The 25,598-nt window shown below is 37.1% G+C and overlaps 1 protein-coding gene across 3 annotated transcripts in view; it reads right to left on the bottom strand.

Moving 5' to 3' along the window:
• The window catches only part of EPS15 (epidermal growth factor receptor pathway substrate 15), a 158,161-nt gene that overhangs the window by 29,285 nt on the left and 103,278 nt on the right, over window positions 1-25,598 (bottom strand). For 2 of the 3 annotated variants that reach the window (XM_061184235.1, XM_061184238.1), the window contains exons 14-21: window positions 24,318-24,479; window positions 23,721-23,918; window positions 17,800-18,003; window positions 15,739-15,855; window positions 15,419-15,509; window positions 13,079-13,114; window positions 11,900-12,036; window positions 7,716-7,785 (exon numbers count right to left, since the gene is read on the bottom strand). In XM_061184235.1, the coding sequence (XP_061040218.1) occupies window positions 7,716-7,785; window positions 11,900-12,036; window positions 13,079-13,114; window positions 15,419-15,509; window positions 15,739-15,855; window positions 17,800-18,003; window positions 23,721-23,918; window positions 24,318-24,479 (1,015 nt within the window). The remainder of the gene's footprint in view (window positions 1-7,715; window positions 7,786-11,899; window positions 12,037-13,078; window positions 13,115-15,418; window positions 15,510-15,738; window positions 15,856-17,799; window positions 18,004-23,720; window positions 23,919-24,317; window positions 24,480-25,598) is intronic. The other variant, XM_061184237.1, reaches the window with a different exon arrangement.

Genomic DNA, 25,598 nt, shown 5'->3' with positions numbered 1-25,598 from the left:
TGGAACAACTCCTACAGAGCACCTACTGAACGCTGGCAGAAGACTTCAGACTTCCCAAAAGGCAAGAAACTCCCCACATACCTGGGTAGGGCAAAAGAAAGAAGAAAAAACACAGACAAAAGAATAGGGACAGGACCTGCACCTCTGGGAAGGAGCTGTGAAGGAGGAAAAGTTTCCACACACTAGGAAGCCCCTTCAATGGCAGAGATGGGGGGTGGTAGGGGGCGAAGCTTCGGAGCCACGGAGGAGAGAGCAGCAACAGGGGTGCGGAGGGCAAAGTGGAGAGATTCCCACACAGAGGATCAGTGCCGACCAGCATTCACCAGCCTGAGAGGCTTGTCTGCTCACCCGCCGGGGCGGGTGGGGTCTGGGAGCTGAGGCTCGGACTTCGGGGGTCAGAACCCAGGCAGAGGACTGGGGTTGGCTGCGTGAACACGCCTGAAGTGGGCTAGTGGGCAACAGCTAGCCAGGAGGGAGTCCAAGAAAAAGTCTGGACCTGCCTAAGAGGCAAGAGACCATTGTTGTGGGGTGCGCGAGGAGAGGGGATTCAGAGCACCACCTAAACGAGCTCCAGAGACGGGCGTGAGCCGCGGCTATCAGCGCAGACCCCAGAGACGGACATGAGACGCTAAGGCTGCTGCTGTAGCCACCAAGAAGCCTGTGTGCAAGCCCAGGTCACTATCCACACCTCCCCTCGCGGGAGCCTGTGCAGCCCGCCACTGCCAGGGTCCCATGATCCAGGGACAACTTCCCCAGGAGAACACACAGCATGCCTCAGGCTGTTGCAATGTCACTCTGGCCTCTGCCTCCGCAGGCTCGCCCTGCATTCCGTACCCCTCCCTCCACCCCCCCCCCGGCCTGAGTGAGCCACAGCCCCCTAATCAGCTGCTACTTTAACCCTGTCCTGTCTGAGCAAAGAACAGACGCCCTCAGGTGGCCTACATGCAGAGGCAGGGCTAAATCCAAAGCTGAACCCCAGGAGCTGTGCGAACAAAGAGAGAAAGGGAAATTTCTCCCAGCAGCCTCAGGAGCAGCAGATTAAATCTCCACAGTCAACTTGATGTACCCTGCATCTCTGGAATACCTGAATAGACAATGAATCATCCCAAAATTGAGGTGGTGGACTTTGGGAGCAACTGTAGACTTGGGGTTTGCTTTCTGCATCTAATTTGTTTTTGGTTTTATATTTATCTTAGTTTAGTATTTAGAGTTTATCATCATTGGTAGATTTGTTTATTGATTTGGTTGCTCTCTTCCTTTATTTTTTTTATATATATAGATATATATTTTTTTCCTTTTTCTCTTTTTTGAGTGTGTATGTGTATGCTTCTTTGTATGATTTTGTTTGTATAGATTTGCTTTTACCATTTGTCCTAGGGTTCTGTCTGATTTCTGTTTGTTTTTTTAGTATAGTTTTTAGCGCTGGTTATCATTGGTGGATTTGTTTTTTGGTTTGGTTGCTCTCTTCCTTCTTTTTTTAAATTACTTTTTAATTTTTTTATTATTAATAATTTTTTAATTTTAATAACTTTATTTTCTTTTTCTTTTTTTTGTTCTTTTTTTCCTCCGTTTTCTTCTGAGCCATGTGGCTGACAGGATCTTGGTGCTCCAGCCGGGTGTCAGACCTGTACCTCTGAGGTGGGAGAGCCGAGTTCAAGACACTGGTCCACCAGAGACCTCCTGGCTCCACATAATATCAAACAGCGAAAGCTCTCCCAGAGATCTCCATCTCAACGCTAAGACCCAACTCCACTCAACAACCAGCAAGCTACAGTGCTGGACACCACATGCCAAACAACTAGAAAGACAGGAACGCAACCCCACCCACTAACAGAGAGGCTGCCTAATAAGTTCACAGACACCCCAAAACACATCACCGGATGCAGTTCTGCCCACCAGAAAGACAAGATCCAGCCTCATCCACCAGAACACAGGTACCAGTCCCCCCCACCAAGAAGCCAACACAACCCACTGAAACAACTTTAGCCACTGAGGCAGACACCGAAAACAATGGGAACTACGAACCTGCAGCCTATGAAAAGGAGACCCCAAACACAGTAAGTTAAGCAAAATGAGAAGACAGAGAAACACAAAGCAGATGAAGGAGCAAGGTAAAAACCCACCAGACCAAACAAATCAAGAGCAAATAGGCAGTCTACCTTAAAAAGAATTCAGAGTAATGATAGTGAAGAGGATCCAAAATGTTGGACACAGAATGGAGAAAATACAAGAAACGTTTAATAAGGACCTAGAAGAACTAAACAGCAAACAAACCATGATGAACAACACAATAAAAGAAATTAAAAATTCTCTAGAAGGAATCAATAGCAGAATAACTGAGGCAGAAGAACGGAGAAGTGACCTGGAAGATAAAATAGTGGAAGTAACTACCGTAGAGCCGAATAAAGAAAAAAGAATGAAAAGAATTGAGGACAGTCTCAGAGACTTCTGGGACAACATTAAATGCACCAACATTCGAATTATAGGGGTCCCAGAAGAAGAAGAGAAAAAGAAAGGGACTGAGAAAATATTGGAAGACATTATAGTTGAAAACTTCCCTAATATGGGAAAGGCAATAGTCAATCGAGTCCAGGAAGTGCAGAGAGTCCCACACAGGATAAATCGAGGAGAAATATGCCAAGACACATATTAATCAAACTATCAAAAATTAAATACAAAGAAAAAATACTAAAAGCAGCAAGGGAAAAACAACAAATAACATACAAGGGAATCCCCATAAGGTTAACAGTTGATCTTTCAGCAGAAACTCTGCAAGCCAGAAGGGAGTGGCTGGACATATTTAAAGTGATGAAAGGGAAAAACCTACCACCAAGATTACTCTACCCAGCAAGGATCTCATTCAGATTCGACCGAGAAATTAAAACCTTTACAGACAAGCAAAAGCTAAGAGAATTCAGCACCACCAAACCAGCTTTACAACAAATGCTAAAGGAACTTCTCTAGGCAGAAAACACAAGAGAAGGAAAAGACCTACAATAACAAACCCAAAACAATTAAGAAAATGGTAATAGGAACATACATATCGATAACTACCTTAAATGTAAATGGATTAAATGCTCCAACCAAGGGACACAGACTGGCTGAATGGATACAAAAACAAGACCTGTATGTATGCTGTCTACAAGAGACCCACTTCAGACCTAGGGACACATACAGACTGAAAGTGAGGGGATGGGAAAAGATATCCCATGCAAATGGAAATCACAAGAAAGCTGGAGTAGCAATTCTCATATCAGACAAAATAGACTTTAAATAAAGACTAGTAAAAGAGACAGAGAAGGACACTACATAATGACCAAGGGATCAATCCAAGAAGCAGATATAACAATTGTAAATATTTATGCACCCAACATAGGAGCACCACAATACATAAGGCAAATGCTAACAGCCATAAAAGGGGAAATCGACAGTAACACAATCATAGTAGGGGACTTTTAACACCCCACTTTCACCAATGGACAGATCATCCAATATGAAAATAAATAAGGAAACACAAGCTTTAAATGATACATTAAACAGGACGGACTTAATTGATATTTATAGGACATTCCATCCAAAAACAACAGAATACACTTTCTTCTCAAGTGCTCATGGAACATACTCCAGGATAGATCATATCTTGGATCACAAATCAAGCCTTGGTAAATTTAAGAAAACTGAAATTGTATCAAGTATCTTTTCTGACCACAACGCTATGAGAGTAGATATCAATTACAGGAAAAAAAATCTGTAAAAAATACAAACACATGGAGGCTAAACAATACATTACTACATAACCAAGAGATCACTGAAGAAATCAAAGAGGAAAACAAAAAGTACCGACAAACAAATGACAATGAAAACCCGACGACCCAAAACCTAGGGATGAAGCAAAAGCATTTCTAAAAGGGAGGTTTATAGCGGTACAATCCTACCTCAAGAAACAAGAAACATCTCAAAGAAACAACCTAACCTTACACCTAAAGCAATTAGAGAAAGAAGAACACAAAAACCCCTAAGTTATCAGAAGGAAAGAAATCATAAAGATCAGATCAGAAATAAATGAAAAAGAAATGAAGGAAACAATAGCAAAGATCAATAAAACTAAAAGCGGGTTCTTTGAGAAGATAAACAAAATTGATAAACCATTAGCCAGACTCATCAAGAATAAAAGGGAGAAGACTCAAATCAATAGAATTAGAAATGAAAAAGGAGGAATAACAACTGACACTGCAGAAATACAAAGGATCATGAGAGATTACTACAAGCAACTCTATGCTAATAAAATGCACAACCTGGAAGAAATGGACAAATTCTTAGAAATGCACAACCTTCCGAGACTGAACCAGGAAGAAACAGAAAATATAAACAGACCAATCACAAGCAGTGAAATTGAGACTGTGATTAAAAATCTTCCAACAAAGAAAAGCCCAGTACCAAATGGCTTCACAGGCGAATTCTATCAAACATTTAGAGAAGAGGTAACACCTATCCTTCTCAAACTCTTCCAAAATATTGCAGAGGGAGGAACACTCCCAAACTCATTCTACGAGGCCACCATCACCCTGATACCAAAACCAGACAAAGATGTCACAAAGAAAGAAATATCACTGATGAACATAGATGCAAAAATCCTCAACAAAATACTAGCAAACAGAATCCAACAACACATTAAAAGGATCATACACCATGATCAAGTGGGGTTTATCACAGGAATGCAAGGATTGTTCAGTATATGCAAATCAATGTGATAAACCATATTAACAAACTGAAGGAGAAATACCATATGATCATCTCAATATATGCAGAAAAAACTTTTGACAAAATTCATCACCCATTTATGATAAAAACCCTCCAGAAAGTAGGCATAGAGGGAACTTATCTCAACATCATAAAGGCCATATATGACAAACCCACAGACAACATCATTCTCAATGGTGAAAAACTGAAACCATTTCCTCTAAGATCAGGAACAAGACAAGGTTGTCCACTCTCACCACTATTATTCAACATAGTTTTGGGAGTTTTAGCCACGGCAATCAGAGAAGAAAAAGAAATAAAAGGAATCCAAATCAGAAAAGAAGAAGTAAAGCTGTCACTGTTTGCAGATGACATGATACTATACACAGAGAATCCTAAAGAAGTTACGAGAAAACTACTAGAGCTAATCACTGAATGCGGTAAAGTAGCAGGATACAAAATTAACGCACAGAAATCTCTTTCATTCCTATACACTAATGATGAAAAATCTGAAAGAGAAACTAAGGAAACACTCCCATTTACCACTGCAACAAAAAGAATAAAATACCTAGGAATAAACCTACCTAAGGAGACAAAAGACCTGTATGCAGAAAACTATAAGACACTGATGAAAGAAATTAAAGATGATACAAATAGATGGAGAGATAATACCATGTTCTTGGATTGGAAGAATGAACGTTGTGAAAATAACTATATTACCCAAAGCAATCTAGAGATTCAGTGCAATCCCTATCAAACTACCAATGGCATTTTTCACAGAACTAGAACAAAAAATTTCACAATTTGTATGGAAACACAAAAGACCCCGAATAGCCAAAGCAATCTTGAGAAAGAAAAACGGAGCTGGAGGAATCAGGCTCCCAGACTTCAGACTATACTATAAAGCTACAGTAATCAAGACGGTATGGTACTGGCACAAAAACAGAAATATAGATCAATGGAACAGGATAGAAAGCCCAGAGATAAACCCATGCACATATGGTCACCTTACTTTTGATAAAGGAGGCAAGAATATACAATGGAGAAAAGACAGCCTCTTTGATAAGTGGTGCTGGGAAAACTGGACAGCTACATGTAAAAGAATGAAATTAGAACACTCCCTAACACCATACACAAAAATAAACTCAAAATGGATTGAAGACCTAAATGTAAGGCCAGACACTATAAAACTCTTAAAGGAAAACATTGGCAGAACACTCTATGACATAAATCACAGCAAGATCTTTTTTGACCCACCTCCTAGAGAAATGGAAATAAAAAGAAATATAAACAAATGGGACCTAATGAAACTTAAAAGCTTTTGTACAGCAAAGGAAACCATAAACAAGATGAAAAAACAACCCTCAGAATGGGAGAAAAATATCTGCAAACGAATCAACGGACAAAGGATTAATCTTCAAAATATACAAGCAGCTCATGCAGCTCAATATCAAAAGAACAAACAACCCAATCCAAAAATGGGCAGAAGACCTAAATAGACATTTCTCCAAAGAAGATATACAGATCGCCAGCAAACACATGAAAGGATGCTCAACATCAGTAATCATTAGAGAAATGCAAATCAAAATTACAATGAGGTTATCACCTCACACCAGTCAGAATGGCCATCATCAAAAAATCTACAAACAATAAATGCTGGAGAGGGTGTGGAGAAAAGGGCACCGTCTTGCACTGTTGGTGGGAATGTAAATTGATACAGCCACTATGGAGAACAGTATGGAGGTTCCTTAAAAAACTAAAAATAGAACTACCATACGACCCAGCAATCCCACTACTGGGCGTATACCCTGAGAAAACCATAATTCAAAAAGACTCATGTACCACAATATTCATTGCAGCCCTGTTTACAATAGCCAGGACATGGAAGCAACCTAAGTGTCCATCAATAGATGAATGGATAAAGAAGGTGTGGCACATATATACAATGGAATATTACTCAGCCATGAAAAGAAATGAAATTGAGTTATTTGTAGTGAGGTGGATGGACCTAGAGTCTGTCATACAGAGTAAAGTAAGTCAGAAAGAGAAAGACAAATACCATATGCTAACACATATATATGGAATCTAGAAAAAAAAAAAAGGTCCTGAAAAACCAAGGGGGAGGACAGGAATAAAGATACAGACGTAGAGAATGGACTTGAGGATACGGGGAGGGGGAAGGGTAAGCTGGGACAAAGTGAGAGAAGTAGAACTGACATACATACACTACCAAATGTAAAATAGATAGCTAGTGGGAAGCAGCCACATAGCACAGGGAGATCAGCTCAGTGCTTTGTGGCCACCTAGAGGGGTGGGATAGGGAGGATGGGAGGGAGACGCAAGAGGGAGGAGATATGGGGATATATGTATATGTATAGCTGCTTCACTTTGTTATACAGCAGAAACTAACACACTATTGTAAAGCAATTATAGTCCAATAAGATGTTAATAAATAAATAAATATACAAGTAAAAAAAAAAAGAAAAAAAAGGATAAATGGAAAATTAGATTCCATAAATAAAGCATGAAAACTGGGTACCAGAATAACATTTAGTTCTTCTCTGTCTTATTAACAGGACCTATGTACTATTTGTAAAGCTAATATCAGTACCTATGGGAAGCCACTAATTTTTAAATATAGGTCAAGATCCATAAGAATCAATGCTGAGTTTGAAACTGCCAAGCAACGCTGCCTTTTATAAAGCAAAAAGGGTTTTTATTGGTTTTACTGACACTGGCTAGAGTACATATTAAGCTGTTTAATAAGAACAATAAATGAGATAATGAATGATAAGTAGAAAGTGATACAAAAACACCATTCTTATTATTGGTAGAATGCAACAGGATATAGCTATGCGATAATTTTAACGCCATAAATAAGTAAACAGGATGAATATATTTGGACACGAAAAGAAAGATGCTTAAAGAGAGGGTGGTGTTTACTGTTGAAAGAGACTGATAAGTTATCTCCTTACCCAAATCGCTGGCTGCAACCACAGCCGTCCCACCAGGAGCAAAAGGATCATTGTGCTCTAATGTTTCCACCTAAACAAATTACACAAGTCATGACTCAGAGAGGTGACATTTCAGAGCTGAGACCTCACTGCCACACCAAAGAAAATATTCTTTACAAACTCTAAATCAATTAGGAGCAAATGCTTACCCCTACTGATTTGCAAACTTATTAAACTGAAATGATACATATCATTTTCTAATCTTTTACTGTGAAACATAACATACATTCAGAAAAATGTATGGAACATTATGTACAGTTTAATAAATAAGTATCAAGTGAACACCTATGCAATCACCTCCCAGGAAACTGCTAACATCTCAAAAGTCTTCATGTGCCCCGCTCCAATCACAATCCCATCCCTAATAATACAGAGACTTCTCATATGCCCTATACTCAGCTTCCTCTAATGTTAATGTGTGAGAGAGAAAGAGACGGGGAGGCAGAGAAAGAGAATTTGAGCGAGGGAGAGTGCTTTCTTCTGCTAAAAAAATTCAGCTGCTTTCAATAATAAGCCATGTAAAAATCTGGATCAAATGGCAAAGGTGAGAGGCTACAAAGAGTGAGGACTTCACCAGAAGCCAGAGATTCTGACTACTGAACTGTCTTCCTACTTTACTTTGTTTTTAAATCATAGTCAAACAAAATGTATATTTAAGAAGATAACTGAACTAACTTTCTGGCATCAGGCTCTTTTCAAGAGGCCAGCCAAAAGCCTTGGCATACAGTTAGATAAAAGGGGCATGAAAAGAGTTTTGGAATATGTATCTCCTACTCTGACTCATGACTAGCAATGTCATCTGTATTACAGGATCCATTTCTAATCATCAAGAAATTGGGTATTAACAATTGAATGTCAAAGGATATTGGCGAGCTCTAGTAAAACATGTATTTGAAAAGAGAGAAGCAATGCTAACTGGGACTTAGAGTATATTCTCTTTTTATAAAACAGGACCCATTAAAACAAAACTACTAGCAGAAAGAATACTAGTGATGTTTTCAGAACTGAAAATGATAGTACTTATTTTAACTGATGCTTACCTTAACTTATTACATTTTTATAAAATGAACACACTACCTTATACTCTGACTATCTGCTGAATGCATAAATAGCAATCAAGGGGGAAAAATATCAAGTTGGTCTGTATAGCAAAGTAACTCTCCATGGTTCCTAATAGTTAAAATGCCAGTGTGAGAGACAGTCACAGACACGATAACTAAAGTCACCAACTATTACTGCTTCTTCTCTAAACTTTGAGAGAAGGAAAAACTAACAGCCCTGATTTTTAACAATAGCTTGCAGATTTTATGTACCATCACAGAGAGAAATAGAAAAAGTATGCCTACCTGTGCATCAGGTTTTATTTCTATTCCTTTATCATACACTGTGCAACCAACCTAAAAGGCCACTGGGACAGCAAGGGGAACAGGATGGACTGTGCAGCCCATGAGGGAATAAGTGGCCACAAAACTCTTTATGTTATGTTCAGTTTGATAATTAGGCAATTTAGTACACAAAAGTAATTTTCATGACTAAAATACAGATGGTACAATTTTATAGAATTAATGTTCCAAAATCCTCCTACAAAGTCACCTAATTTATCACTGAAATTCTCTCTTCTGCATCAGCCATCCACTCCCTCATTTCACAGTATGACTTAGCACGTACACAGTAGCTACCGTACACTAGCTAGAATAGTAGGAAATGGCACTTCTTTTTTTGGTTTGGTTTTTAAAATTATGTCCCTCTGAGAACAGAGACCATCCTTGAAGGAATAGGAAAGATTTGTGGGGAGAGATTCATGTCTGGAGGCATTAACAGAGGCCCGTTTGAAAAGAAGGAAGATGACAAAAAACAGGGGTCTGTAGCTAGGAAGAAATGAGTTTAAATTTTAGACTACAGTGGTGAAGACCTTAGATTTCGGTCAGGTAGACCACGGTCTGAATTTAGTTGTATCACTCACTAACTTACACTTAACCTCTCATTTATTGATCTTTATCTTTAAAATGAGGATGAAACATGAGCCTCATAGGATTACTGTGATGCTTAAATGAGGTAACACATGAAAAGAATTTAGCACCATGCCTGGAGCATAGACTAGATTAGATAAAAGTAACTATTGTTATATTGCCACCAAACACTAAATTTGGTGTTTAGTTTAGTTTTGAATGGAGAAATTAAGAGCTGTCAGCAAGGGCATTTTTGCTTTCAAAACCTGGGGAGAAAAGGGAAAAAGTAAGTAGAATGAATGGTAGAAAAGTTTCACCAGGGAAGAGGAACAAAAGAAACTTGTTTATTTTTAAATGAGGAAGAGCTGCTTTGGCTTTCTTGCTCTTTAAACAATAAGAGTGGATAATGAGAGGCTAAAATAAGGTGAGAGGAAAAAGAATTCAGGTTGCAGCCAATTTGAAAAAAATTTGGCAAATGGGCCCACACTGCAAACTAAGTGTTGTAGGAAAACAGAGTATCCAGTAGCCTGTGGAAACCACAAATATTTAGTTACAGAGGCATTTGCTTAGTTTTACATCAGTGGAAAAAACCAGTTGCTGGCCAAGTAGCTGAATACAGTACTGAATACTGTATTAGAATACAATAGGGAAGTAATTCAAGAACACCAAAGTCTATTATCTTTAAAAGAATCAATTACTCTTTTAAGGAAGTTTTCTTAATCTAAGAGTATTAAAAGACAAAATTTTTGCTTCACATGCCTGTCAATCAACTGTTCCTTTCTAGGTCTGGTTTACTTACAGATGTGAAATATCCTGTCTCAAAAAAATAAGTCTTCAAATAAAAACTTTAAAACAAACCAAACACGAAAAAAAGCAATTAAAAAGCCCTCCAAAACCATTCATAATTATTGAAATTGGGTGATAGATACATGGAAGTTAAAATATTTCATTATGTTACTCTATTTCGCATGTGTTTAAATATCCATAACATAAAGATTTTGTTTTCAAAGCCTCCAGATGATAAAGCACTTAGTTGTCTGAACTTAGTTAATTTTTCTGAGTCCCGGTGTCCTTATTATTAAAATAGGGACACCAACACCTACTTTGCAAGATTGATGTGAAGATTAGAAATTATGACTGTGAAGCACACAGAAGTACCGGGATCATAGTTCATGGTTATTAAATAGTAATTGTTGTTCTATGTATATGTTATCAAGAGAGTCTGACATTTAGTGGGAATTTATACTTCTTTACAAGAATAACATTCCAGATATGTCTATAAAATAACAGAAATGATTTTATTTTTTAAAAAAATCAATGCTGTTCCTTTTAAATTGATTTCATTATTTCAATAATGCATACCAAACATTTTTAAAAAGCTTTACTGAACACTGGCTTATGGATTTTTAATCATTTATTTTTAATATCCCCAATGGGATAAAATTTGATCCTTTGAAGAGTGGACTTGATATTTGGATGACATGAGTTATTCTAGTCAATTCCAATGGGTGACCAAGGTGTGAAATACCAGTCTGAACCAAAAACGAGATGGGTTCGATGAGACCGAAATTTTTATATGGTCCATCAGAAGTAATCTACAAGAGGATTCTTTCATCACTGTGTATTTCAAGAAACTCATTTGCAGACAGAATCCAAAAGATCCACTGTATACCCATTCTCTTAAAGACAAAATATACTTGGCCAATTAGTTCTTCACTTGTAACGTATATGCCTGATATTGCCATGTGGAAGGAATAGGATTTACCAGGAAGGTGTCTGATTCTCATTCCCAGGAGTTAGTGGCAGTTTGGCAAGTAATTTTCTTGTCTAGAGTACTGAATTATTTATATCCTTCGGATTTGAAAGATGACTCAAATAGTGTATGACTTTATATGTAAATTGTTTTTATCATTTTTTTTCTACATTTGCCTCTTTCCCTACTTCTTCTCTGACCATTAAACCGAAGTTAACATATATTTATTGACCACTTAACCACAGTACAGGCAGGGCATGTGTGCTAAATGTTTTATAAGATATAGTTCCTACCCTCAAGGAATTTACTATCTAGCAATGATTAATGGTCGTGTTATTTCACTAGTTTTCTGCTCAATAAACTGTCTGCTCTTAAAAAAGAAAAAAAGAAACTCTCTCAGAACATCTGTTATCCATTTAACATTTTTTAACCCTCTTACTTACCGACATATTACTGCTATTGCTGGCTGCACTGAAAGGGTCAGTACTTGAAGTGGCAAAAGGATCAGTAGAAGATTGCTTGAAGAAACAGTCGGATGCAAATGGATCTGAACCTTTGAAAGGATCACCTCCAAATGGATCTAAGAAAATACAACACAAATATGAGAGATTACAAAATTATTACTCTAAATTTCCTGTCACCAAAGGCAGGACAACTGACTTAATTAAAAGGCATTTTGAACTCCTGTAGAATCTAAGTTAGGTACTTTATATTTTGACTACTTATTTGGTCAGAAAAAAGTATAGGCAGTTGCATCTAGTTAAATAGCTTTAATTAACATTCTTTCCTACTTGTTCATCATTCATTCAAAGCAAATCAGTAATTCCAACACTTACTACACAAATGTTGCCTACAGGCTAGGATTAAATAATTCCTCTAAACTGGTGATTTTAATTTTGGGGGTGGGGACAGAATCACAGTTTCCTTTGTGGCTTTGATAAAAGACAGAGTCTTTCACCTAATAAACTTATTTTTTAATTAGCATATAATACCAAGTGATCCTATTTTGAGACCCTTATTCTATGCTATCATAACTAAAGAAACAACAAAAACTTCTAAATGTATTTCTCCCTCTGAGCTCAAGGGTAACAGCCAATAGTTTGGAACAGGTTTGGGAAGCATAACTAAATGGTACACAAGATTTGCTTTATTCTAATGCAAAAATCCCAGAGAAAGAATATCTTAAAAAGCTTAACACTTAGTAATTCTTTAAGATCTTTACTCTTCCCCCATTCATTCAAATAGGCTTTAATTTTAGGAAAACAAAAGTTCTAAACCCTGTAGTAATGTAGATCATTTTGTTTATCTAATCCTTGGCTAATAAGGAGAAATCAGTGTAAATACTATTAAAAGCATCAAAGTACAAGCACTAATATCTTTTTTTTATAAAGTACAGCTAACAGTTTATTAAGCAAATTCACAAGTATCTACCACTTTTTCTCTGAAAATGCCAGGCACATACAACATCTTAGTGAGGGCTTGGGTCAATTTTAAAACTGAATAAAAAGGAAGTCCATTTCCTATAACTACCCAACTGTGAGATCTCATTCCTAAATATAACATAAGCTTATAATTAAGTAGAATCAAATTAAAGCTAAGAAGGACCTCAATAATATACTAACCAATTTTCCCAAAAGGATCATCCTTGAAAGGATCATCTGTGATAAAATAAATAAGCAGAAATCAAAATCACGACATTGACTGTTGTGGCACCATTACTTAAAGGGTAACTTTAAAACAAAAGCAAAGTTTCTTAAAGTAAAGTTTGTTTCATTAACTCTACCTCAAAGTAGGTAAAACAATGAATGCCATCCACCTTTAGGAAATATTTTTAAAAAGTAATAAGTAAGGGCAGAACATCAATACACCTCATAAAAGAGGCAAATCTGAATTAGAGCCAACTATACTTACCTCTTGACCACAAGGTCAGATTACAGGTGGAGGGGAAAAGACAGGCATGAGGAAGAATTTTACAAATAAAATCTCTACTTTTCAATGGATTACTAGATAGGTATTACCATCAACACTTTAGAAACAAAGACACTAAGTTTCACTGAGGTAAAAAAAAAAAAAAAGTGCTTATAGAATTGAAGAGTCTAGAAATAAATCCTTACACATTTATTGTCATTTGATTTTTGACAAGAGTTCCAAGACAACTCAACGGGGTTAGAGAATTGTCTTTTCAACAAATGGTGCTGGGACACTGAATATCCACATGCAAAAGAATAAAGTTGGACCCCTATCTCACACCATATACAAAATTAACTCAAAATGGATCAAATACCTAAATATAACAGCTAAAACTATAAAGCTCTTAGCAGAAAAAGTAAACCTTCATGACTTTGGACCTTAGATATGAAATCAAAAGCACGAGTGAAAAAAAATTTTTAAATACGTAAGTTAGACTTCATCAAAATTAAGACAACACTGAACACAAGAAAATAGTTGCAAAGCATATGCTTGATAAGGGATTTATATTCAGAATATGTAAAGAACTCTTACAAATCAACAATAAAAAGACAAACAACCCAATTTAAAAAAGGGCAAATGATCTGAATAAATGTTTCTCCAAAGAAGATATATGGATGGCCAATAACCACAAAGAAAGATGTTCAACAATGTTAGTCATTAAGGAAATACAAATCAAACCCAAATAAGATACCATTTCACACTCACTACGATGGCTATCATCAAAAGGATAGACAGTGACAAGTGTTGGCAAAGACATGGAGAAACTACAACCCACATACAATACTGGTGGGAATGTATAATGGTACAGACAATTTGGAAAACAGTTTGGCAGTTCCTCAAATGATTAAATAGAGTACTGTGATCTGATATATACCCCGGAGAAATGTAAACATATATCCACACAAAAACTTGTATATAAATGTTCAAAATAGCATTATTCAAAAGAGCCAAAAAAGTGGAAACAACCCAAATGTCCATCAACCAATGAGTAAGTAAAACGTGGTATATCCATCCAATGTAATAATATTCATCGATAAAAAGAAATGAAATATTGAAACATACTACAACATGAGTAACCCTTGAAAACATTAGGCTAAATGAAAGAAGCCAGACATAAACATGTATTAATGTAATTCCATAAGTATGCACATCTACAGAGACAGAAAGTAGATTAGTGGTTGCCTAGAGCTGGGGGATAGGGGAATGGGAAGTGACTTATAATGGGTATGGAGTTGCTCTATGGGGTGATAAAAAATGTTCCAAAATTAGATTTTAGTTGAGGATTATACAACTCTGTGAATGTACTCAAACAATTTAATTGTATACTTAAAATGTTCAATTTATATATCTTTTAACACTTTAGCAATAAAGAAGTTTTTTTAAAAAGAGTTCTAATTTCTAGGCTCATTTCTGCCATGACTCTAAACAAATTATTCCATTTATGTACCTCAGTTTCCCATCTTTAAAACTGATAAAAACTGACCTAACAGTTTCGCAAGGTGAGTTTGGAAATAAGTAAAAAGCAAAAAGAACTTTGACACAAATGGTATTTAACGTAGTTTACAATGACATCAGACATTTTAATTTATTAAACTCATATTTCTTCAGTAAGACTGTAGGCACCTTAAGGGCAGTGATTGGGCTATTAACTACTACAATTTCCACTCTTTTAAAAGCATGGTGTTGGCACTTTTGGTAAATAATTCCCGGTTGACTTAAGAGTGCCCAATCTCCTCTCTTTCCTTGGGCTCCTATTCTGAAGAAGAAACATACTCTTAATTAGGGGTCCCTGAGACATAAGCAAAGGCTTAGTTCCAGGACTTAGTTCCCTGAAGGGGACAAATACTAAAATCTGACTATATAAAACCTCACTCTCCCTTCTACTTTTGTTATAACGAGTAGGCTCTCAAAACTAAAGCCCAAATTCCTATACAGCTTATGTATTAAAACCCTTTTTGGTAAATCTATAATATAAATATAAGAGTACTTACTGCCAACAAAAGGATCAGACTGGAAAAAATCCAAGTTTGAATCTGCAACTGGATTTGTCAGTGAACTTGATTCTACATTAAATGGATCTTCCTAAAAATAATTTTAAATTAAAAAAAAAGTTTTAGAAACCAAAGTTTTAAAAGGTAACATTTAAAAATAAAATAACATGTTTGAAAAATCAACTGATGGTAACATAACAAATATTTTTGTGGTCATAAAGTCCACTTAACACATTTTTCTCTTTCCTTAGCCTAAAATAGTGTACAGCCCATCTTGAGAAGACAGTGATAAAAACATTTACTTATAAAATTATTTTTACCTCTTTTGAACGTCTGTCACTATTAAATTCAGGACAAACTTTTTCCTTAACAGCTGTAGTCACCACTTCGTTTTCATCAGTCACACCAGAAGGCGGTATTTCAGGACTACTTCTTGCCTACAAAATATTAATTCTTCATACACTTACAATGTATTTTCTACTTGGCAGGGGAAACGGACAAAGAATAGTCAAAAATTACTAAAAAATTTTAAAAGACAAGCAGAACATATTCAGTGAATGACTTCTCCCATAATCTTTCTTAAGAAAATGGTATTACCAAGCATCAAAGCCACTCAAGGCCAGAAAACTTCAGGTCTTTCTTAACTACTTCCCTTTGGTCATCCCCCAGCTATATTCCAAGTCTTGCTGAGTCTACCTCCTATCTCTTTCTTAAATCCTTCCTTTCTTCTCCATCTTCACTGTCACTATCATTCATTTACAGTATCATCATTTCTGATCCGTGTTACTGTAGTAATAACCTTCCAACTGCCTTCTGCCTCCAATATGTGTCCTTCCTATCTACCTTCTTATGGTAGCCAAAGCAATAGATATAAAATGTGAATCTGATCATGACTCTCTGGTTAAAAGTCCTTCAATGGCTTCCCATTGTTTTCTGGATCTAAATTTCTGATCTAAGAAGTGCAAAGGGCAATCTCCATTTCATACCACCCTATGTCTTTGAAGGATAACCTAGTAATCTGCATTTTGTGCTTAAAAAAATATTGTATAATATATCCAAGACTGCACTGTCTAAATAATATTAAGTCTGTTAATTTTACATCCTTGATATCTCTCAAATTTGTATTCTTCTCATCATCATCCCTCCTGTTACTGGTTAAGTCTAGGTTAAAACAATTCTCACACAGACCATTCCAACAGTCTCTTACCATATGGCTATGTGTCCAGTCCTACTCTTCAATCTATTATCCACTTTTTTTTTTTTTTGGCTGCAACGCACGGCTTACAGGATCTTAGTTCCCTGACCTGGACTTGAACCTGGGCCACGGCAGTGAAAGCGCCGAGTCCTAACCACTGGACCAACAGGGAATTCCCTATCCACATTTTTTAAAAGGTAAACTCAATCCTGTCACTTCTTGCTTAAAAATTCTTCAATAGCTACTCACTGTAGTAAGATGAATTCCCCAATGCTTCAAGATGAATCCAAATTTCTTACTCTCTGGTCCTTTCTGACCTAAAAGTGGTCATTTTTATCTAGGTACACATCATAATCACCCATGGAATTTGTTTTTAAAATATATGTACCTGGCTCCAACCCAGAAACTCTAGTTCAACAAGTTTGAAGTGGGGCACAGACATCTCTATCTTGATAAAAAGTACCAGAGGTAATGCAGGTAACCCCCTAGGAGAGAGCCTCATCTCCTACCAATACATTCCCCACCATCACAAAATATCCTCCAAAAACTTCTCATGATCCTATGCAGCATGTTTTCTCCCATTTCATATCTATGCTAATGCTGTTTCCTCTGCTAGGAATGTACCACCTTCTCTGTTGCTTAACCCCTTCTCACTTCAATGGCCACTTGTAAAGCTTCCCTATGACATCTTCTCTGAGCCTCCTCCAAGCTGTCCTACCTGAATATCCTATGCTTACTTTATCACAGCCTTTTAACACAGTGTTACATGACTAGACTGTGTGCAGCCTGAAGACGGGGTTAAAGGTCTTTTGTCTCTGTAGCTCTCATACATAACAGCAGCACTCTTGCATTAGTTGGTGTTCTCCAAAAAAACCAGTAAATAAATGTCCTCAATGTTATGAAATAAAGAATTACTTTCAGCTTTGGGCAAGAGTACTTAAAAACTATTTTTAAAAGTTACTATCTACAGAACTACTATTCTGAAAACATGCTCTATAACAATAGATCAGTTAAAATTATATTTTTACACTAGTTAAAACTGTTATAACCCATTCTCCGCCTCTCAACTGTCTCAGATAAGGCAAGGCCACATATTTACATTAGGTATGATGTCAACAAAACTTCGATCTGAATCAATTTTTTTTTCTGAAGTTGATTATGAAATTTAAGGAACTATTAGACTCACTGGAGACTCCTGGTGTATGGACTCAGACTCTAGGTTGCTCTGGCCTTCAGTGTGCTCATTAAGATTGGCTGTTTCACTGCTGCTGGTGCTGAGACTGCAATAATCTGTAGCGCCATTCACAAGAATGCTGTGTGGACTACTGCACCAACTTAATTGATTATTATGGTTTTCCAGCTCTTTCATTTCCATCAGTTTCATTTGCATCTGTCAACACAAAGCAGAAATACAAAACAGAATTTATTAATAGAAAGACATGTAATGTAGAAATAACTATATGCTTAGACTTGGTCAAGGATAAATTTGCTTCCATTAAGGAATGCAGCATGACTTAGTAATCCATCCCAGCAAGTTCTCCTCTTGAAATTCCAATATATATGGATTTGCTTTTTGTACATCTTCTGACGCTCTAAGAATTTTAATTCAAATATCTGCAAATTGGCAGTCTTTTAGAATATAATTAGAAAAAAGGTCAGGGTACTAGGAAAAAGATAGCACAGTGGCAGAGCAAGAGAAGATTTTGTGATGAAGCTTTAGGAGAGATAAAGGAAGTTGAGGGAGAGTACATAAGACTTTGGAGCCATCCATATTCCTATTGGGAAGAAGAGAAGTGAAGACAAAGGTGAAATAAGCTAGTGTCCTATCCTCTGGCATTACTTATTAATGGGCTAGAGCCCTAGGAAGTAGTCTCTAAATCTAAGGTATGCCAAACAGGTTAAATAAAGGACTTTGTTTTACCTCCGTACCCAAGTGACTTTATATACCTGGGACAACAGTGGGACAGAAAGTGGTATGCAATAAATTGTAATATATACAAAAAGAAAAATGTGGGGCACCAGAGGAAGGAAAAAATGCTTATTTATACCAACGTCTACAATAAAAGGAAATTTACATATACCTCAAAGAAACTGAGATAGCAGAATCAAAAAATGTTTCTAGTGAAAAGGAATAATAAATGGAATTTTACTGAATAGCACCCATTTTCACAAAAAAAATATATATTTTAATTATATTGGAGTCCTCTTTATTAGCGTGTTGTATTTTTTGTTTTTAGCAAATATAAAAATTACCTATTGACATTTTGTAAATCAAGGCTCTGTTAACTAATCTTATTCCCCTAACACTCCCCATAAGGTTTTTAAGTTGCTCAATTTGGAATCTGTAATTTACCAAAGGTCTTTTCAGGGTCATAACCTGGGAAAAGAACATCTGGACTGGGAGACAGATGTAAATCTAGCTCTATCACCTTCTAGTTAGGTGAGCTTAGTCAAAGTAACCTCTCCAAGCCTCCATTTCTTAATCCATAAAGGTAGTAAGAACTATCTCCATAGATGACTGTTAAGTGTAGCAAAAGACAGATTTGAAAGAACTCTGTAAAATGTAAAGGCCTATGTAAAAGATGGACAATGTGTGTAAAAGCGCCTGGCACACTGCATTTGTCACTATTATAGCAATTAAATTTTCCTGTTCCTTTTCCACTAATTCACTCTATTTTTAAAAAGTTAAAGACTTGAGCCTGAGGGTAGAGACCACAATTTTTGTTATCAACTTTGTATCTCCAACATCTAGCACAATGATGCATACTGTAAGTGCTTAATATACGTTCACTGAAAAACACAACTATTATGCTTATAAATTTAAACAGTGGGCATCAGTAAGCATATATGTACATATCTACCAAACTGCATTGTCTTTAGGATTTAAACTAACAATCCAAAAATACTACACATTTATTAATACACAGCATAGGCCTTGTATATTCCTAGTGTTACAGAGCAGTGGCTTATAAACTTACTTTTACTTTAATCCGTAGAAAGAAATAGATTCCTTGACCCAGTAAATATATACGTTTGAACATGTCTCTCTGTGTGTATTTATATACATAAACACACATATATAGATGCATACATCATATATATAATTATACACACACACACGCACATACAGTGGTAAAACAAGTTCCACGAAGTAATACTTACCCTTACTGTGTGTAATGCATGCTGATATTCCCTGGTCTCCCTTATTTCATTTAAAAAATTTATCATGACCATTAAATCAATTTTAATGCCCACTACTACCCTGCAGTTTAAAATTTAAAACATTAATACTAAATAATACCCATCATACAGATGAAACAGTAGGGTTAAATACTTGCCTATCAGAAAGTTCTATTTAGGACAGTTTGTTCCTTATAGTTATTTCTGAGACAATCAATAGAATCATGAAAACAACTAGGCTTTCCTGTGTCTGGTTCTCCCATGCACCTGTCACTAAGCCTTACTCTCTACGTAAACTTAGAGGATACGGAAAAAAAAAAAAAAAAAAAAATCACACAACTAACACAAGCTCTTTGCAAATTGTGCAAGAAAAGTACAATAAACATTTAGAGTGCCAGAAATACTTGGATAAATAGTATATATTGTATAAGTAAGTTACATAGAGTTAAGGTCAAAGGTTCTTTGTTTTCTTGCAAATACAAGGTAAGAAGTAAAAATAAAAATTCAGCAAGTCAGAAAATTTTTCTTTAGTTACTTCTTTTCCCAGAAAAGCTATAGTTAAGCTTTCAAGAGCAACTTCTTTTTAATAGGCCCTCTGTGGAAAGACATATAGTCACTGAGTCAAGTGTAACAGTTTGGTATGTTTATTCTTAAGGTTTGGAGATCAGACACAAGGATCTAATTCCTTTCACAGATACCAAATATATTCTGGCACACTTGGTAGTACAGCCTGCTGAAACTATTTTCCATGCTCAAAAACACTGTTTTATTTTCTCTCTGATAATTTATAATATCCGGAGTCCTTTCTATTTTTCTCATTTATGCTCCTTCCTTTGAAAGAAATCCTCTTTCAAAAAAGTCAAAGAAAATAAAATGAAAAGACAAGCCAGAGACTGGGAGAAACTATTTGCAAATCAACTAACTATCTGATAAAGGACTTATCTCCAGAATACATATATATTTTTTAAAACTCTTATAATTTAATAATAATAAGAACCCATTTTTTAAAAATGGGCAAGAGACTTAAACAGATGTTTCATCCAAAAGGATATACAAATGGCTAATAAGCACATGAAAAGATGATCAACATCTCTAGTCATAAGAGAACTACAAATTAAAAACTATGAAGTACCACTTTACATCTACAGGAATGACTATAATCAAAAAGACAATTAAGTGTTGGTAAGAATGTGGAGAAGCTGGAACCCTCATACACTGCTAGGGGGAGTATAAAATGGTACAGCCACTTTGGAAAAGTTTGGCAATTTAAAGTTTAAAGTTAAAAAAAAAAGTTTAACATAACTTTACAATATAAACAACTTTCATATCCAAGAGAAATGAAGACATATGTCCACACAAAGAATTGTATGCAAATACAAAATTCAAAGCAGCATTATTTGTAATAGTCAACAAGTGGAAAGGATCCAAATGCCCATTAATTGATGAATGGATAAACAAAATACCTGATACAATGGACTATAATGTTGTTACATGCTACAACATGGATGAGCCTCAAAAACATTATGCTAAGTGAAAGAAACAACATGAGAAAGACCACACCGTGCTTGATTTTCTCTATATGAAATGTTCAGAAAAGGCAAATTTATAGAAGCAAAACATAGATTAGTAGTTACCTAGGGGTAAGAGTGGGGACTGACTATAAATGGGCACAAGGATCTTTTGGGAGTGATGGAAATGTTCTAAAACTGGATTGGGATGTTTGAGCAACTCCAAAATTTACTGAAAATCATTGAATTGGATCCTTAAAACTGGTTAATTTTTTTTTTGGATCTTACACAGAACTCTGGGTTCAAAAATCAGTACTTGGACTTTGCATTTTAGCCCAGCAGGGCCACCCAAGTGACATTTCCGGGGAACAGAATGAACTTCCAGTAAATCAGCAAACTTCCACCACAAATGGAAATATTTAATTGAATATTTATAAGAAATAAAAAATTGAAGGTATACTGAAAAGAGAATGGTTTTTTATTGTTGAAATGCCTAATGCTTCAAGCTAACAGTTTAAACTAAACATCAGGATGTTGTTGGGTGGGGAGAGTAACGAACATTTTATGAGTGACTGTGCAATCGTGTTTGTTATTACTGAAGGAAAAAAGAAAAGGAAACACCGCCCAGTGCACCGTGTTCATTTCGATTTCCAATGACAGAGACTGTCGTGGTGTTTGGCGGCAGAGTAGAAAGAGCACTGAAAAAACCGGTTAATTTTATGGTCTATAAATTATACTTTAAACAACAGTTTTTTTAAAAACTCAAAGAAAACTATTTTAAAGACTGTCCATTTATCTGGTACCATTCCCACTAGGATGACTTTCTTTTGGGTTTCCTACCTGTTTATTGAGTACCTACACTGGGACAAGAATTGTGCTAAATGTTAGGATAAAAATGTATGTTTCTAGACCAAAAAGCTCCATCTACTGAGGGAGATAGACACATAAACAAATGTGCAGGGGCAAATGTTATGATTGCTATAACAGAAGTACAATGTCCAATAAAGGCAGGGTTCAGAAAATGCCACAAAGAAATAAGAGGTTAAGCTATGTCTTGCAAGATGAGTGAGCAGGTATTCACCTGCCAGACAAGAGGGGGGAGGGAACCATATCAAGGGGAAGGACTTCATTATGTATCATAATTAACTGACCAGGTTTTAGAAGATCTGAATTTTAGGCTGTGGCTCTTTTGAAGGATATGTAACCATAGGCAAGTTACTTAACCTTCCTTGGCTTCAGTTTGTTCAAATTCAAAATGAAAGGAATGGGCTACATTATCTCTATGCACATCTAACCATCTTACCATCATTCTATAAAATATTATTCTCCATTTAGGGAAGTCAAGAAATAGCATAGCGAAGGATCTATATTCTGGACCTACCGTAACACTGCATATTTATCTATATAAAGAACAATTTCCTAATTACAAAAAATACAGGTCTCTAAATGAGCAAAACTGATCTTAAGAATCCCAAAAGGGAAGGCACTGGGTTATTATAAGCAACACATACTGAGCAATTATTTACCAAACACTGTGCTCTAATGTCTCACTGGTTTTGCCTCATTTAAACTTTACAAGCAGCTCTAGGAGGTAGAGGAGTACTGTTAATTCTCCAATTTTATTTATTTTTTAAAATTTGGCCACGCCACGCAGCTTACGGGATATCTTAGTTCCCCGACCAGGGGTTAAACCTGGGCCCTCGGCAGTGGAAGGGCAGAGTCCTAACCACTCGACCACCAGGGAATTCCCAATTCTCCATTTTTTTTAAAATAAATTTATTTTTGGCTGCGTTGGGTCTTCACTGCTGCGCGTGGGCTTTCTCTAGTTGTGGCGGGGGTTACTCTTTGTTGCGGTGCGCAGGCTTCTCATTGCAGTGGCTTCTTTTGCTGTGGAGCAGGGGCTCTAGGCACGTGGGCTTCAGTAGTTGTGGCACGTGGGCTCAGTAGTTGTGGCTCGCGGGCTCTAGAGCGCAGGCTCAGTAGTTGTGGCACATGGGGCTTAGTTGCTCCGCAGCATGTGGATCTTCCCGGACCAGGGCTAACCCATGTCCCCTGCATTGGCAGGAGGATTCTTAACCACTGCGCCACAAGGCAAGTCCCCCAAGTTCTCCAGTTTTAAAGATGAGGAATCTGATACTGAGAAGATTGAGGCAGTAAGAGGCAGAGCCAGCATTTAAACCTAAACCATCTAACTACAAATCCTGCACACTCAACCAGACTCCAGTGATAACCATAAGATGTACAAGATACATGACAGTTTTAACTTATGACAGGTGACAAGAAGCCTATTCATATAAAATGACTGAAAATGAAAAATAAACTAGGCAGAGGGAGAAGAAGCAGATCGAGAAAATATTATTTACTAAAAGGATATGTGAGTGCCCATTTGAGTGTATTTTTCACTGCCACAAAGACTTACTGAACTTATTTCCTGCTGTGAATCTTGCAGGTGCTGTTGAAGAGGTCCCAGCTGCGCCTTCCCTGACTCCACACTCTCCTCCAACTCTGCTGTTTCTTGCTGTAGGCGACTCAGCTCTTCCCTAGCTTTGGCCAGCTCTTCTTCATAAGTGGAGATCTGTGATTCTTGACTAGTTAATTCAGCTTTCAGGGATGAGATCTATAACATGGAGGTGAATGAGAAGAAAGGGAGATTAAAAAAAGAAATGTCATTAAAACATTCCATAATGCATTATGTTTATTTGTTTAGTTTACTATTTTGGTGGTTTTTTGATGTATTTTTTGTAGAAAAGGGCCATCAGGGGACTGATAGAGGAGAGTGGAAAGCATAGGTACCATACCTCCAACTAAAATTTGGAAAACAAAATATATGAAGTGTTCTATTTCCCCTGTAATTTCTGGATGAAACATGCCCCATCTCCTTCAATTCCCTGAACTTCATGTTGACTAGATTGCCACCTAACAATAAAAGCAACAAGAAGCAGAGAATGTTTCCATCTTAAGCCAGCAAAAGCAACTAAGGTACAGACACAGGCAGCAGTAAACCGCCAGACTTTACCAGCTGGGCCTCCTCAGCACACTTCTTTCTGACTTCCTGCAGTTGCTCCTCCAGCTGAGCTTTCTGCTCATCCAGCCCATCAAGGAGTTCCTGTACTTGCTGTTTCTGGGCCTGCAGTTTTTGCAGATTAGTATTCTCCCTTTGAACTTCATCTTGAAGATCCTGAAATACAGGAAAATTAATGTATGTATTATCTTTGGAGGCAGGGGAAGGTTAACAATTTATAAAAGGCTATCTTTTTTTTTTTTTTAATTATTTATTTATTTATTTATTTATTTAGGCTGTGCTGGGTCTTCGTTTCTGTGCGAGGGCTTTCTCTAGTTGCGGCGAGCGGGGGCCACTCTTCATTGCAGTGCGCGGGCCTCTCACTATCGTGGCCTCTCTTGTTGCGGAGCACGGGCTCCAGATGCGCAGGCTCAGCAACTGTGGCGCACGGGGCTAGCTGCTCCGCGGCATATGGGATCTTCCCAGACCAGGGCTCGAACCCGTGTCCCCTGCATTGGCAGGCGGATTCTCAACCACTGCGCCACCAGGGAAGCCCCAAAGCCTATCTTAAGGGAAAGTAAAGTCTCATTAAGTATATTGTGTTGATGGATTGGAGGATTCATAGCTTTAAATACAATCTTTACTTGAGGACTTCTTTCCTAGATTCCAGATTTAGAAATTCAATTTGCTTACTCAAATCCATCCTTGGATGTCTGATGGGCTTCTCTAACATATCAGAAACAGAACTCCTGGCATTTCCCCCACCACCACCACCATCTGCTTTATCCTCCATCTTCCCCCCTCTCAGTTTCTCTGGCCAAACAATATAGCATCTTCTTTGACTCTTCTCTTTCTCTCACATCTCATCTCCAATCTGTCAGCAAATTTTTTGCTCCTTCCTTCAAAATATATTTAAAAAACTGGCCATGTTTTTCTTCAACCTTGGTCCCAGTCACTTTTCTCTCTCTCCTAGACTGCTGCCTTCTAATTGGTTTCCCTTCTTCCACGTATGCTACCTTTCAGTTTATCTTCAGCACAGCAGCCACTGTTAAAAACCTACGTCAGATGATGTCACTCCTCTATGCAAAACTCTGCACTGACTCCCCATCTCCCTTACTGTAAAAACCCAAGTCTTTACAATGGCCCCACGTGATCCCATCTCCCAGCTTCATTTCCTACTGCTCTCTCCCTTGCCCACTCTATTTCAGCCACACTGGCCTTACTGCTGCTTCTCAAACATGTCAGATATGCTCCCTTCTCAGGATCTTTCACTGATTATCCCCTCTTCCTAGAAAG

The sequence above is a fragment of the Eubalaena glacialis genome, chromosome 3 (assembly GCF_028564815.1).
Source record: "Eubalaena glacialis isolate mEubGla1 chromosome 3, mEubGla1.1.hap2.+ XY, whole genome shotgun sequence".
NCBI lineage: Eukaryota > Metazoa > Chordata > Mammalia > Artiodactyla > Balaenidae > Eubalaena > Eubalaena glacialis.
Note: the sequence above shows the minus strand (reverse complement) of the source record. Positions and strands in the feature narration are given on the sequence as shown.